The 13,866-nt window shown below is 44.8% G+C and overlaps 1 protein-coding gene across 2 annotated transcripts in view; it reads right to left on the bottom strand.

Annotated features, from left to right (window-relative positions):
- Positions 1-10,788, bottom strand: part of p3h2 (prolyl 3-hydroxylase 2) — a 42,630-nt gene extending 31,842 nt beyond the window's left edge. For both annotated transcript variants that reach the window (XM_085347451.1, XM_085347453.1), the window contains exon 1: positions 10,227-10,788. In XM_085347451.1, the coding sequence (XP_085203577.1) occupies positions 10,227-10,643 (417 nt within the window). In that variant the 5' untranslated portion in view covers positions 10,644-10,788. The remainder of the gene's footprint in view (positions 1-10,226) is intronic.
- Positions 10,789-13,866: the final 3,078 nt, after the last annotated feature.

Raw genomic sequence — 13,866 nt, 5'->3', positions numbered from 1 at the left:
GCATCACCGTCCCGTGAGAATAAAGAATGAGAAAGCATTATTAATATAATGCTATTAATTAACATGATGCTGCGAAATGCTTGTGGTGCCAACCCAGCAGGCCCGTTCAGAGGAGACCTACAGGAGGCCCGTCCTACTGTCAGTGTGCACAGTCCTGCTGCTACAACAGACCTGACAGACCTCTGCAGTCAGAGCGGGCTTCCTTTAACGTGGACAGACACGCCGTGGTGGCACTGAGGACAACGTTGTGCGTGCACCGGTTTTTGCGTCTCACTGGCTCGAGCGCGCGGCAGACTGATCGAATTCTGAGGCGTACGAGTGGATTTGCTTGTGTCTGACCGACCTCTCCATCGAAAGTATGTTTGGGTTGATTGACACATCGCAGTGAAATGGATTTGTTGCATTTCATGACATAAAACGTTTGTTTTTTGACTAACACGCAATGTCCCTTAGTCCCTCGCTCACGTCCACACGATGAAAGGCAGCTCACAGCTTTCCAGACCAGCGGGCGTCTTCATACACACAGCCTTCTTCTCTTGGCCGTTTTGAACAGACTCTTTCCATTAGACGCATAAATTCATTTGTTTTGAACTTTTTACTTTTGCCCAGTCCAGGTTTTAAGTCCTGCATGCGTTTGTTTGTCTCACACTTTCAGCCGTTAATCAGTCTAAGAAAATAAAAAGGTGCGAGCGGGAGCTGATGTAAAAACTGATTTGGGTTTCACAGATGATGCGATGCGGCTGCTTGGGTGGAAATCCTTCATTTATAGCAAAGGTTCATTTGGCTCGAGACATAACTCCACATATGTTGGGGTTTAAAATAACTGCTCGCAGCTTTCTTGTGCTATTTTCTCATTTAGAAACTAATGCATTATTTTTGTAATCAACAGTGTTGTTTTAGTGTAAGCACCATGTATAATGGTGTAAACAAGACGGGGAAATGTGATGTTATAAAGCATCTCTGTGATATGACAGCCAGTGCTTTTAGACGGCTTATTCTTACAAATGACATGAAGTTTACCCAAAATATTCAGACCAGCAGCTTACCCATGATGTCATTGGTCCATGACCTCAGAGAAGGATCTCTGCTTGGCTACAGATGACATAATGTGCAGCCAAAAAGGACAAACGTTCCTTTGGTTGCACACTTTCTCCTCCTTTCTCCCACTGCTGTCACATCACTGTGATGAAGCAGACAGGCCTGTCGTTGGCTGCCTGTTGAACTCTGTTATTCGTTACAATTCAGAGATCTACAGCAGATGTGAAGGCCCCGAGGTCAGTAACACCCAGGGTCAGGTCAACATGGGATCGTGAAAACACGGGGAGAAAAAACGTTCTCTAAAGACAAAGGAGCAGGTCTGAGCAATGCTGAGCATCAGGATGTCCCGCTGGTTCTTTGGTAGTGAAGAGTCAAAAGGAACGATCTGAGCAAACTGGAAATAGGAAGGCGTGGCCCTGCCAGCTGTTCATCTTGGTGATGTGTAGCATAGGGTGGATGCAGCTGCATGGCTGTGTTTGTATGCTCAGGAAAAACATCTGCAGTGGGACATTTACAGCACAGTCTGATAACCGTCTACAGTATGCCAGTCTCTTCTGTGCTAAACTCAGCAAATGCACTGCAGCTCTGCAGGACGTTAAACCTATTTCTAGTCTTCAAGCTTCCTACATGATCGGTCATCTCAGAGGAAGCATGTGAGAAGCACGTGCTCTGCTCAACACCCTCGATTAAACCAAAACCTCGCTGAAGCAGACCACCTCCCAGCGTGTGCCCACTGTGATAAAAACCAGACAACTCCGGACAATCTCCCAACACTGCCCGCTGTTCCTGTGGTAAAACGAATGCTACGTAAATGTGTGCACATGTCGGGACCCTGTGTGCAGCCTGATGACAGCAGACTGGGCTGATAAATGATCAACACTTTAAATTGGATGTTCCTGGAAACAGCTGTGGGTCAAAGAAAATAAACTGTCCTCTTAATATTAATGAGAAGCCTGGTGAAAGCTCCAAAAGGAAAGGACATTAGACACACTTCACTTTCAGCTACTTCCTGCTCACACTGGTGTGAGAGCTTTGGTGTGGACCACACAACTGAACCAAAGACAACAGTCACGTCAGCTTTTTAGGCAGAACAGAGGACAAACATTTCCCCAAGCATTTAGGGGATGTGTTTTCCACGTTGCATTGGAATTTAAGATAAAGACCTCAGAATTAACTTGCATGCTTCAGTTTTGGGCAAACCCCATCTCCTGGTGACGAGGTCTCCAGTTTCCAGAGTCAGTAAGGACTATTGGACCCATATTAGATCCTCAGCTCTTAACATCAGCCAGGTTACCACACAGCTTCACTATGCATTAAGACACAAGCCACACTGGGCCCAGCACAGCTGTGTTGCTTTATCCCTGCACTCCTTTTGGAGCGCTACAGCCAAACTACACTTGCACAAGCCTCGAGCTAAACCCATTATTGTCAACACAGCGAGGTCGAGAGGGTGGAGACGATCACAGCTCGGCCCAAGCAGAACCACAACAGCAGAACAGTATCAGTTACCTTCTGCTTTGCTAGTTCAGTGGAAATGTATACACTCACATCTTGCCATTGTCGTGTGTGCTTAACCAAACAGACAAAGGGGATAACAGGCATGTGACCTTACTCTGCTCTGAGGCCTGCAGCTCTGTGCAGCTGGGACCTCACACAAAGCACCACAAACCTCCTGCCATCAAGAGTCATTTTACCCACTTTAGTGAGGAAGATTCAGGTTCCTGTGCACTCGCCCTTCTTTGCGGTTTCCACTCTTAACGGCGCACAACTTATTGTGGTCAAGCACAAAACCAACTTAATGCGACCGCACAATTTATCAGAACAAGCTGTGGGCTGGATATGAGACACATCACAACCCGATGAGTATTCTACCTCCTTTGAGAGGTTGGCTAACGTGGCTTAAACCAGTGCCAACAGTTCAATTGTTCAAAATGTTTAGTCTGAATAAGCAAACGAGTAAAGCTCTTGAAGTGACCGCTGGCTACGCGCAAGCAAACATTTTGATTAAAAGAAAACAGCAGCAGGGGAGATGGAGTTTAGCAGCGGGCATGCCAGTGGGTATGCAACTGATCAATGTAGGCTGTAATTCATTATCTGTTATCAGCTCTGTCTGCAGCATCCTCCAGACCATCCAAAGCTGACTTTAGTATTTTTCTGGGAAAGTCAACACACGTTACTCAGGCACACTTTGTGCAAACACACGTCTCCTCCCTGTGTGCTTTGACACACTTGACTGAAATAAATGTGGCTCCCACCCATCTACCAAAACACACCTCACGATTTACCAAAATCAGTGAAAAAAAAAGTGTGTAAATGCAAACCGACTTTTTCCACGCTAACTCAGGTTTCTGTGCTCAGACACCACAGAAACGTTTCAAAGCCACCAAACAAAGATCGACAGCCCCCATCAGAGGCATGCGAACCCTTCAATGTGAGAAAAGGGGGACAAAATCCACATGAACACGTCTAAATACTGTTCTTCCGCTTTTGCCCAAATCCTGCTTATCGGATAAAGAGGATATTGTGAACTTTCATGAAAAAGGAAAACAGTGCAGTCACCATGTGGTCAGTGTGACTAATCCGTCAGTGAATCCAAACTGAAGGCGTCCTGATTCCTGTCAGATCCAACTACGTCTGTTCTTCTACTTGGACTCATTTCCACAGAGGCCAACTCTGCTCCATTCATCTGTCTTTTTCATGACTGCAAACCGACGCAGTGTTTTCAGCTGATCCTGAACCAGCCTTCTGCTCTGCGGCAGCAGTTTGTTAATCAGGGCAAGAACAATATAGGTGCCACGCCCCCACATTCCTGTCATGGGTTCTCTGCTGAAATCCAGTCATGCAGAAGACCTTTGGCACTGCTAAGTGCCACAATGTCTGATCATCTGGGCAAATCGCAGCATGCTTCACCCAGGAGGGCATTATGATGGTGCAGGTGTGGAGCATTCTGACTCTGAATGAGGTGTTCAGTTTTACCACTCCTGTTTCCCCGTTACTGGAACAACACAGCAGCGCATTTGTTTTTTGGAACATTTCCATTTAATCTTCATTGTGTGACAGTTAAAGAAACACCAGTGAATCCATCACAAGCAGCAGCACAGCTAAAACCTTTTAAGGTGGACCTGAAGCATCAAGCCAGTTGGCCTGTTGGACTCACGCACACACACAGGCTGACTAAAGTTTAAACTCAACGCATCACGACGGTGAAGATGCAAGAAGATGTAGTCGTTTTTCTTGGCTTCGTGCGTAGATGATGAAAGTTTTTGGCTCTGGTGAGATAAGCCGCGATCTTTGAGGGCTTAATGTCTTGCAACTTTGAGCACGTGCAGTGGAAGCATAACCTGCTGGTGATCCTATGCGTGCACGTGTCCTGGTAGCCCTTGAAACTAAATTTGCGGCTCTCATTCATTTGGACAGCAGCTTGGTCTTGTTAACCCCAAATAACCGCCCAGAGGCAACCTTTTCTTGGCTCGCCATTTAACAGATGGTTACCAAGTGGCAAGCCAAGTCTTGTATACCTAAAACTAGAACTTGCTGGTTTTAGTTTGTGCTCAGACTAAAGCAGAACACGCTCGAGACCAAGAGCAGACACACACACGCCATTCATAGTTTCCTCTTTTCAATTCTCCAACACGTCAAACCAGTTCTTAAACATCACGATTAAAAACAGTCTGGGTGTCAGTGACAAACAAATCAAGGCGCTGCTGCACCCAGACGTTTGATGAGACCTTTAAATTCAATGATCTTCTCATCTTCCTTCCTTCACTTCTCAGGTCAACCACAGAACGAGTGCTGCCGACACAAACGCACGACTCAGACTCAGCAGCAGCTGGACTGTTTTTGTTTGCTGTAACTGTGCCAGATGCAGAGCTCACTCTCTGTGTGCTTCAACCCTCGTGTCCCCTTATTATGTGCAGATGACGACTCCATCATCTCAGACTCAGGCTCACTGCTTTTAATACAAAATCTTTTCATTCTTTCTTAACAAACAATCACTTTGTCCAGGATCTCGAGTCCAAACTAATGTGGACGTCTCAAAACAAGGAGCAGACCCCGGCCCAGCCTCCCAGGGCGCTTGAGTCTCACAGGTTCGTCAGTTTCTTTTCATTTAGCTTTTCTCTGATTCACGTACACACCCGAGGTTTTATATAAGCATACAGGATGTATGGAGTAGTATCGCAATCACGACCTTCCAGCTGTGCTGTAATCAAATCATCGTACTCGTGAATGAGTTCGAGTTTTAAACTATCCCAAGGAACAGCAGCAGACTTGAGTGTCCTGACCTGCTGCCACGTTCTAGCACCATGCTGGGAGACACGGGAAAGTCCTCAAAGCAGAAAAGATCAATGGGACAGTCGGACAAATCGTGAGAAAGCTGCTTTCCCTCTGTTCTCATCTCTCAGAGAAAAGTAAACTCGAATGAACAGATTTACATGATTCCTGCCAAGTCTTTGCATTTTTCCCATCACTGCTGATGCATTCAGTCCCGTTCATTATTAGAACAAAGCCCATCAACAGGGTCATTAGACCATCCCACTGTCCCAAATCTGTACGTGACGACTCTAATGACAGTGGGCAGTCTGAGACGAGCCCTGCTGGGTCTGAAAAGTCTCGGCTTAATCTACAGTAAGATGAAAATTATGTGAAGCAGGAGAAAATGTCTCCACAGCAGTAACAATGGACCATTACCTGTACACGATGGAGAAAGGGAGACGCAGCTCACTTTGGACCAGAACATCCACTATGCTGACTTTAATGCAACATGTTTTTACCTGCTTAACTAATCACAGCACTTCCCTTTCAGACTACAGAAAAGTAGACTGGGAGGCAGAGCCTTCAGTTTTCAGGGCCCTCTTCTGTGGAACCAGCTCCCAGTTTGGGTTCAGGAGACAGACACTATCTCTGCTTTTAAAGCTTGCAGGGCTGGATCAGGTGACCTGGTGACCTGGTGAGTGTTTTCTTCGTCACTGTGTGTTTATGCATCACTCTGAACTTAACCATTAGTTATTAATAATCTCCTGCACAACGTGTTTTTGTCGTGTTTTTCTCTCTTCACCCTGAACCGCTCACAGCAGACGGCCGCCCTTGCCTGAGCCTGGGTCCACGGGAAGTTTGTTCCTGTTGAAAGGGAGTTTTTCCATCCCACTGTCACCCAGCGCTTGCTGATAGGAGGTCGTTTCATTATCGATGGTTTTCTCTGCACCCTTCAGCGTGGTCTCCTTCTTTCCAGTTGGTGTCCTGTTTTAAAGTTTGCACGTGTGCTGGATTTTCTCCATTTTATCAAAAAGGCCATCCTTCAGCTTGAATTTCATTGACAAAAGCAATGAAGCCAAGTTAGAGTGTAACAATTGTTTTGGTGTGACACAAATCCAAAAGTGCCACGTCAGCGCCCTTTGTGGGCATTTTCTCTGAGCTGTGGTTGAGGCCCTCACTCCCAGCGTGCTGCCTTCAGGCTTGGAGCACACTGCGGACTCATCCAAGTTTTTGGTGAACTGCTGGAAACCCTGATATAGGTCTAGTGTGAAATGCCAGAAAAGCTGATTGTAGTAGAAGTGCTGGACTCGCCGCAGAGATGCACAGGGAGAATATGGTGACGTAAACAGTGGACGAGAAAACTTCCTGAGCACACACAGTATTTGGTGTGAACTTTGAAGATTTAAAATGTGTGGTGTGGGACTGAATGATGGCTGCCCCACCGACTGTCATAACAAAGAAAAATCTTTCATGAAACTTTTTTGAGAAGTTAAAAAGAAGTTTTAAGTTTTTCAAAGCAGCTCTTGGAATAACAGTGGATTAAAAACAAACTGTTGCTGGGAGAGTTCAGCGAGCGCACAAAGACCGCTAAACAAGTTTCCCTTAATACTTACAAAAAAAGGTGATGTGCATCTTTTTTTAGAAAGGTACACAAACCACAAAAGGAAAATAAAATATTTGCCCCGCTGAACGACGGGCGAGCCGGAGACTTTCACCCAACAGCAACATTATGCCGTACAGCGTCAGGAGGAGGGTGTGGCACAGCGGAGCGTCAGAGACTACAGGAACACGCCTTTTTATAACAGCGTGCACTTAATGGTCAATGTGGCCAAACAGAGCAGCCCCGCTCTGCCCCTCCTTACCTGTGGTGAGCTCGCTGTTTCCAAAGGGCTCACAAAGATGTCAAAACAGCAAAGGCAGGGCTGTGTGTGTGTGCGTGCGCGTCCTTTTGTGGGGAAATAAAAACGAACCATTATGTGCCATTTTGTTCTCAAAACAGAGAAAACATGATTCTTTGCAGACGTAGAGAAACGTTGTCATATCTGGACGAGCATCTGTCTGTAAAGTCGAGTCTATAGTCACGTCTAGACAGGAGAGAGCGCTCAGCTCTGAATCTTTCGCTGCTGATTCAGGAGAAAGAACAAAAACCACCTCACAGCGAAGCAGCAGCCCTAACACGATCAACTTCCTACCACAGTAGCAGCTGTGTGTCATCACCTGGGCATGTGGGGCTGGTCTACAGTCAGCAGCAGTCCACATGTGGGAGGACGGTGCCAGCTGTCAGCCAGCTGGGTCAAACTGCCCTCATCTGACTTCAGTGAAACAATCTTATTCCAGTTTTTCCTTTCTTACATTTTATAGCTTGATTTAAGGCTGCCACAAACGATTATTCTGATAGTCGACTAGTCACCGATTATTTTTGCGATTAGTCGACTAATCAGATCATCACCCATTGGACGTAAAACCTACAAGCTGTAGGTTGCACCAGCAGCATCTGCTCTTATATAACTATCATTAGCTTACAGCTTTAAGTGTTTAAGGTATGTGCTAACTAAAAATAAAGACAAGATGATAGTTTATTAAATTTTAATGAAATTTGCAGATTGTTTCGGTGAAGTTTAATAAACTCCTTGCTATCTAAAATATAACAGGACACCGGAGTAAATTCTCCAGCATCTCACACTTCTGATGATCAGCTGTCTGCTTGACGTTTATTCAGCTGTGTAAAAACTATAACTTTAATCTCAGCCAAACCGATTTACTCAGGAACAAATAAAATACTAAAGAAAGCCAAACAATAACATTTTAAGTTATCTAAGTGACTCATATGTCATGTTTAACCTGAGTAGCGAAAGACGGCGGTGGGTTTGAAAACGATTTGCCGGGAGTCCGGTGTTCTCACGGCTCTAGTTAGCCTTGCCCCCGGCTAGCTATCGAGCTAGTGGGTAACAGACGTCTCCGAAAACGTCGGAGCGCTTTTGAAAATATGCGGTGTCTTGATAAACTGAGCAGATATTTGAGGTTTACACAGCTACATTCTCGCCTGAAAATATGTTAAACGTTTATTTTGTGACCCAGAAAGAATAATAAGAGTAATATTCAAACTAACCAGCTGCCGCCATTGTTGGAAACTGAGCTGGGCTGCGCTATGAATTCTGGGACACAGCTTCTTCTCCTTCGGGGTTTAAGGGCAGCTGGCATCCTTGTACATGCAGTGCTGCCATCTCCTGTTTCAGTCCGTTATTACACTCTTAAATCCTGCTGCTTATTCCTGCGTCTTTTGTGATCTTACAAAGCTTCAAACGACGCGTCGACTATTAAAACAGTCGTCGACGATTTTGATAGTCGACGTAATCGTGACTAGTCGACTAATCGTGGCAGCCCTAGCTTGATTGGCACAATCACATGCCGCGTGATAGTTGCACTAAGAATTAAAGCGTCCAAGCTAACGCGTTTACTGCTGAGGGACACATGAAGAAGTCGTGTCACAGCTGTAGCCATGTTGAAGAGTTCTGGTCCTCACGATCCATCCAAAACTCCAGGAGACGCTTCCCTCACCTTTTCTCCCCCCTCCCACACAAACTAAGAAGAACAGTGACTGGACTGACTAAACCAACACGGGGCTTTCCAACTTTTCTCTAAACATCCTTTAATGAGAATGACCAGCAGTGTTTACAGTTTGGTGAAACCGTGCACAGACAACCCACAAATATTCACAGACTGCCAGGGACACAAACCTACTCCTCCTTGGGGGACAAAAAGCAGCACACGGAGCCTGAATAAGCCATTACACTTTGTTCCCAACTCTCCTGCTTTATCTCTCTCTCAGATTGTTCCCACGCTTTGCTTTGCGCTCACCAAATGATGAGCCTCATGGGAAGTTCCACTTAGAAAGTCTGTGATAATGCAGACGTCATCTTAATTTGTGCCTCTTATAGACCTGAAGCTGTCCAAAGAAAAAAAGTCAAAGGACAGGCTGAATTTGTTAGTTCAGCGCACTTCAAGTGGACCTTGATGTATCCGCTTCATACAAACAAGCAGCTTTGTAACACTGTGGATGTGGGAAGAGAGAGATCGAAAACCCACAAACGTGTTGAAAAACCAACAGTGCACGCTAAGAAGCCACAAAGCCAAACAAAGCAAAGCACTGCTGTAAAACAAAGTGCACAGATCAGCACGACAGCATTCACAGCAACACAGTTTTATGTTACAGCACATTGTTGTGGATGGAGACTGAGAGCATCGCTGTCAGCCTACAGATGTATAGAGCTGCATTATCGTGACAAGCATGATTGATCTACAGGTAACTGAGCTGGTGGAAAAATCCAAGTATTTGTACTTGATTACAAAGTGTCACTTTGGCTCAGCAGTGTATCTACTGTATAATGTATTTATGAAAATGCTGTATTTGTGTTTTACCAAGTCTTCTAATATTTGCTGGTCTGGGTCTCTCAGCCTGAAGAACAACGATGGATTGAAGCACTTTGTGAAACTGTCGCAAAGCAGCAGCGCTCCGTGTAGAGTCTTCTGGGTGGGTGTGTTTCGTGGGGTATCAAATTGCCCCTCGGGGATCATAAAGCGTATCTTGACTCTTAAAGTGATGGTTGCCAAGTTTTCAGTAAAAGAAAACTGGCAAGTGTTTTTCTAAATACTTTCATTTCCCTATGATGTGTATTAACGTGTCTTGCAACAATAACACACCTACTGCACGCACCGTGTACGTGGGGTACATTGCGCAACACTGGCACAAGCAAAACTCTGCTGTTCTCTCGTCTCTCTGCTTCTTGTTGTCAGGCAGCAGAAACTTTTTCCTTTTTGATGAGGAATGCAGCAGGTAGCGCTGAGCAGACCAGCCAGACAAACCTTCCCCCGCCGAGTCCACAACAATAGTGCTCATTCAGCTCCAGCAGTTCACTCCTTCTCCCCCTCCTTACCTTCTGATACGCCTGCTGGAGGTAGTTGTACGGGATCCTCCTGCTGAAGTCCTGCACCACATCCTCGCTGACTTTGTGCAGAGACTGCGTGCCAACTTTCTCCTCGATGCATTTGTTCATACACGCTGCTCTCCGCAGGACCGAGTCGAAAAAGCGCAGATCCGAGAAGCTTTCATCTAACGGATGCTGGTCCTGGCACCTCAGCCGGCATCGGACTCTGGTGGCCCGGACCTGTCTGTGGCTGCTGAGCGCTCCCTCCATGTAGCGCACCACGCTCTCATAATCGGCACTGTAAAACGCTTCCACCGCGTTATCATATAAAAGGTCGTACGGCTCCAGCACACCGGCGGAAGATGGCAACACGGCTGAGAGCAGGACCGGGAGGAAGATAAGAGTCGGAAACAAGTTTCCATCCATCCTCTTCTCTTCAGGCTGCGAGGAGCTGCAGGCGGAGAGCACACAAAAATCAGCCCAGCCTCCTTTTCCAGTTCATCCAAGCGCTCCTCTCAGAGGGATCAGCCGAGCGAGGCGGAAATGGAATAATTACTTATCGAGGACGCACTTGTTACGACCCCCTCTCGCTCCTTTAACTCCTCCCCTCCGAGATGAATGGCCAGGGTACACTCAAAGCTCGTTTTCGTAACAGGGAAACAGCCCCCACGGGGAAGCACGGGCAGTCCCGTGGGTCCCGTTTATTCAACGTTGAAAACACGAAACGCTGCGTTTAAAGGAGGAATGCACCGTTTAAACTGTTTGGGTTCATTGAGATAAAAAACAAAATCTCCAGTTTTAGACAATTTGAGCTCACTGAGACAAACCTGAAGATGTTTTCAGTCATAAAGAAACACTGAAAAGGAGACATTTGACTTCTCAGACCTAAAGAGTTTCCAAAAGTAACCGAGAGACATTCAAACAGGTAAGCAAATCCCCCAAAGCTGGTTCTGTTCACTGGATGTGTCGCCGTCACAGGGAGAAACGTTTTCGTCGCTCACTCCTTCCAAATGAACAGAATCAACTTTCTGGGAGTCCTAAACAACAAACTCTTCAGCTCATCCACATCAACGAAACTTCGTTTCCACGCTGTTTGGGCAACTTCAATAACTCTCATGTTAACTCAGCTACGCTGTTTAAGAATAAATTCAGTTATACTGCGAGCGCAGGAAACAACTAGAAAATTCTTTGTCAACAAAAGAAAAACGCGCTCGCTCCGAGTCCCCGCCAGACGCAGACCCACAGCTTTTCCCACATCAGTGGACACTGTCTCCCTCTTCAGGTTTTCGATGTACAAACACTTTTTTAAAAACACCACAAAACGACATGAAAGTAGAGTCCAGGTCAAAGCACTTGCATAGACTTCTTTGATAAGTCAAGTCACTTATTTACATAGCTTTTATTCCTGGTCTCCAAACAAGTAAATTATAAAGAAGCAAGAAACCAAACGTGACAGAAATAAAAAGCACACAAAGCAGATATTTCAGTGATAATAAAAATGTGATGAATCGATAAAATAGGGGGGAAAGTCTAATAAATAATAAATGGAGAAGTAAGGTGAATATAAATAAAACATATAATTTCAGAAAGAAGAGTCGAAATAAAAGAGCTGTAAGAAAACTGTCCAACTGTCTTTAGTTGGACAGTTTTTTGTGAGTCTGTTTTTTAAATGTTATTTCATCTGTTATTGACCTAATTACCAATTAAGCCAAACTGAAATATGTGATTACTTAATTTAATTAAGCCACTGTATGTGGATTGCACCACTAGGTGGCAGTCAAACCAAGGAGATTTACACCGATCACTCATAATATGAAGAACCACAAGAGCCCAATGAATGTAATACACCGCAGTGCAACACGTTTTAGACACACCAATGAGCTAAACTAGAGCTGTATACATGTTTACTATATGCTGTGAATACAATATTCTAAAATTGAGATGATCTTTGAAAGTAAGTCAATTATTTGTGTGTATGCTACCATTGTATATAGTGTATAATCTTACTTTTTTCATTGATTGTACTTATTTGTATTTTTGTATTTCCTTCATATATCTGTACCTGAGCTGAGGTGACGCAAAAATTTCCCCGTTGTGGGATCAATAAAGTCTTATCTTATTTCAATGGAAGAAATGTAGATGACAGTCTATGCTGGCGGTGGCAGAGCATTTAAAGCTCCGCCCTCCCTGAGCCTGGTTCAGCTTCCTTCCTGATAAAAAGGAGTTTTTTCTTCCCGTTGTTGCCAAGTGCTTGTTCAAAGGACGTCAGATCAGATTGAATCAAATCTAATCAACTGATCACATGGCAGCAATGCACTCAATGCATTAAGGCATACAGGCATAGCTAAGATGGGCTGCTGAAGGTCAAACCGAGCATCAGAATGGGGAAGAAAGGTGGTTGTTGGTGCCCAACATGCTGCTCTGAGTATTTCAGAAACTGCTGATGGGGGATTTTCCAACACAACGATCTCTAGGGTTGTCAGTGTGAACAGTTCTCTGGGTGGAAATGCCTTGTTGATGCCATTTGAGGTCAAAGGCTGGTCTGCTGTGAGTCAATAAGAAGGAAACAGTAGTTCTAATAACCACTTCTAACAGCGAAGCCATGCATCTCTGAATGCACACAAGTTGAACCTTGAAGCACATGAGCTACAGCAGGTGTCACTCCTGTCAGCTAAGAACAGGAAACTGAGGTTAGACTTGACGTGGACTTTATAAACTGGACAAGAGAAGACTGTAAAAATGTTGCCTGTTCTAATGAGACTTTTTGGTGTAAACAACCATAAAGCATGTATCTATGCTGCCTGTGAGTTCACTGTACTGTAATGGCCTCTCCTATCAGCAGGGCTCAAACCAACAATAAGATAAGATAAGATAAGATAAGATAAGATAAGATAAGATTAAACTTTAAATCAAATCAAATCACTTTTATTGTCACATCACATGTGCAGGTACATTGGTACAGTACATGTGAGTGAAATTCTTGTGTGCGAGCTTCACAAGCAACAGAGTTGTGCAAAATACAATAATGTAAACAAGCAAAATACAAGAATGGCTACATCTGAAACTAATAAATATATGTACAATATATAATAGTATATGCATTTCTGGATGTGTATACTAAATATTTTTCTACGTGTGTGTGTGTGTGTGTGTGTGTGTGTGTACACATATTTTACAAATTAAATAGAGTAAACAATGAATAGAATATATAAAATAAATAAAATAAAATATACAGAGTGAGACATGTGCAAAACAGTGGCATTACTGTACACTATGGAGTGCATAATGTTAAAGTTCCAGTAGTGAAACTGAGGTGTCTATGACGTGTTCAGCAGTCTGATGGCCTGGTGGAAGAAGCTGTCTCTCAGTCTGCTGGTACGGGACCGGATGCTGCAGAACCTCCTTCCTGATGGAAGCAGTCTGAACAGTTTATGGCTGGGGTGACTGGAGTCCTTGATGATCCTCCCCGCTTTCCTCAGGCACCGCTTCCTGTAGATGTCTTGGAGGGAGGGAAGCTCACCTCCAATTATCCGTTCAGAGCACCGCACTACTCGCTGGAGAGCTTTGCAGTTGTAGGCGGTGCTGTTGCCGTACCAGGTGGTGATGCATCCAGTGAGGATGCTCTCAATGGCACAGCGATAGAAGGTCC

This window comes from Diplotaxodon limnothrissa, linkage group LG23 (assembly GCF_057381915.1).
Source record: "Diplotaxodon limnothrissa isolate DT_005_m linkage group LG23, D_limnothrissa_male_GT1.1, whole genome shotgun sequence".
Taxonomy (NCBI): Eukaryota; Metazoa; Chordata; class Actinopteri; order Cichliformes; family Cichlidae; genus Diplotaxodon; species Diplotaxodon limnothrissa.
This window is presented reverse-complemented; position numbering and strand designations above follow the sequence as displayed.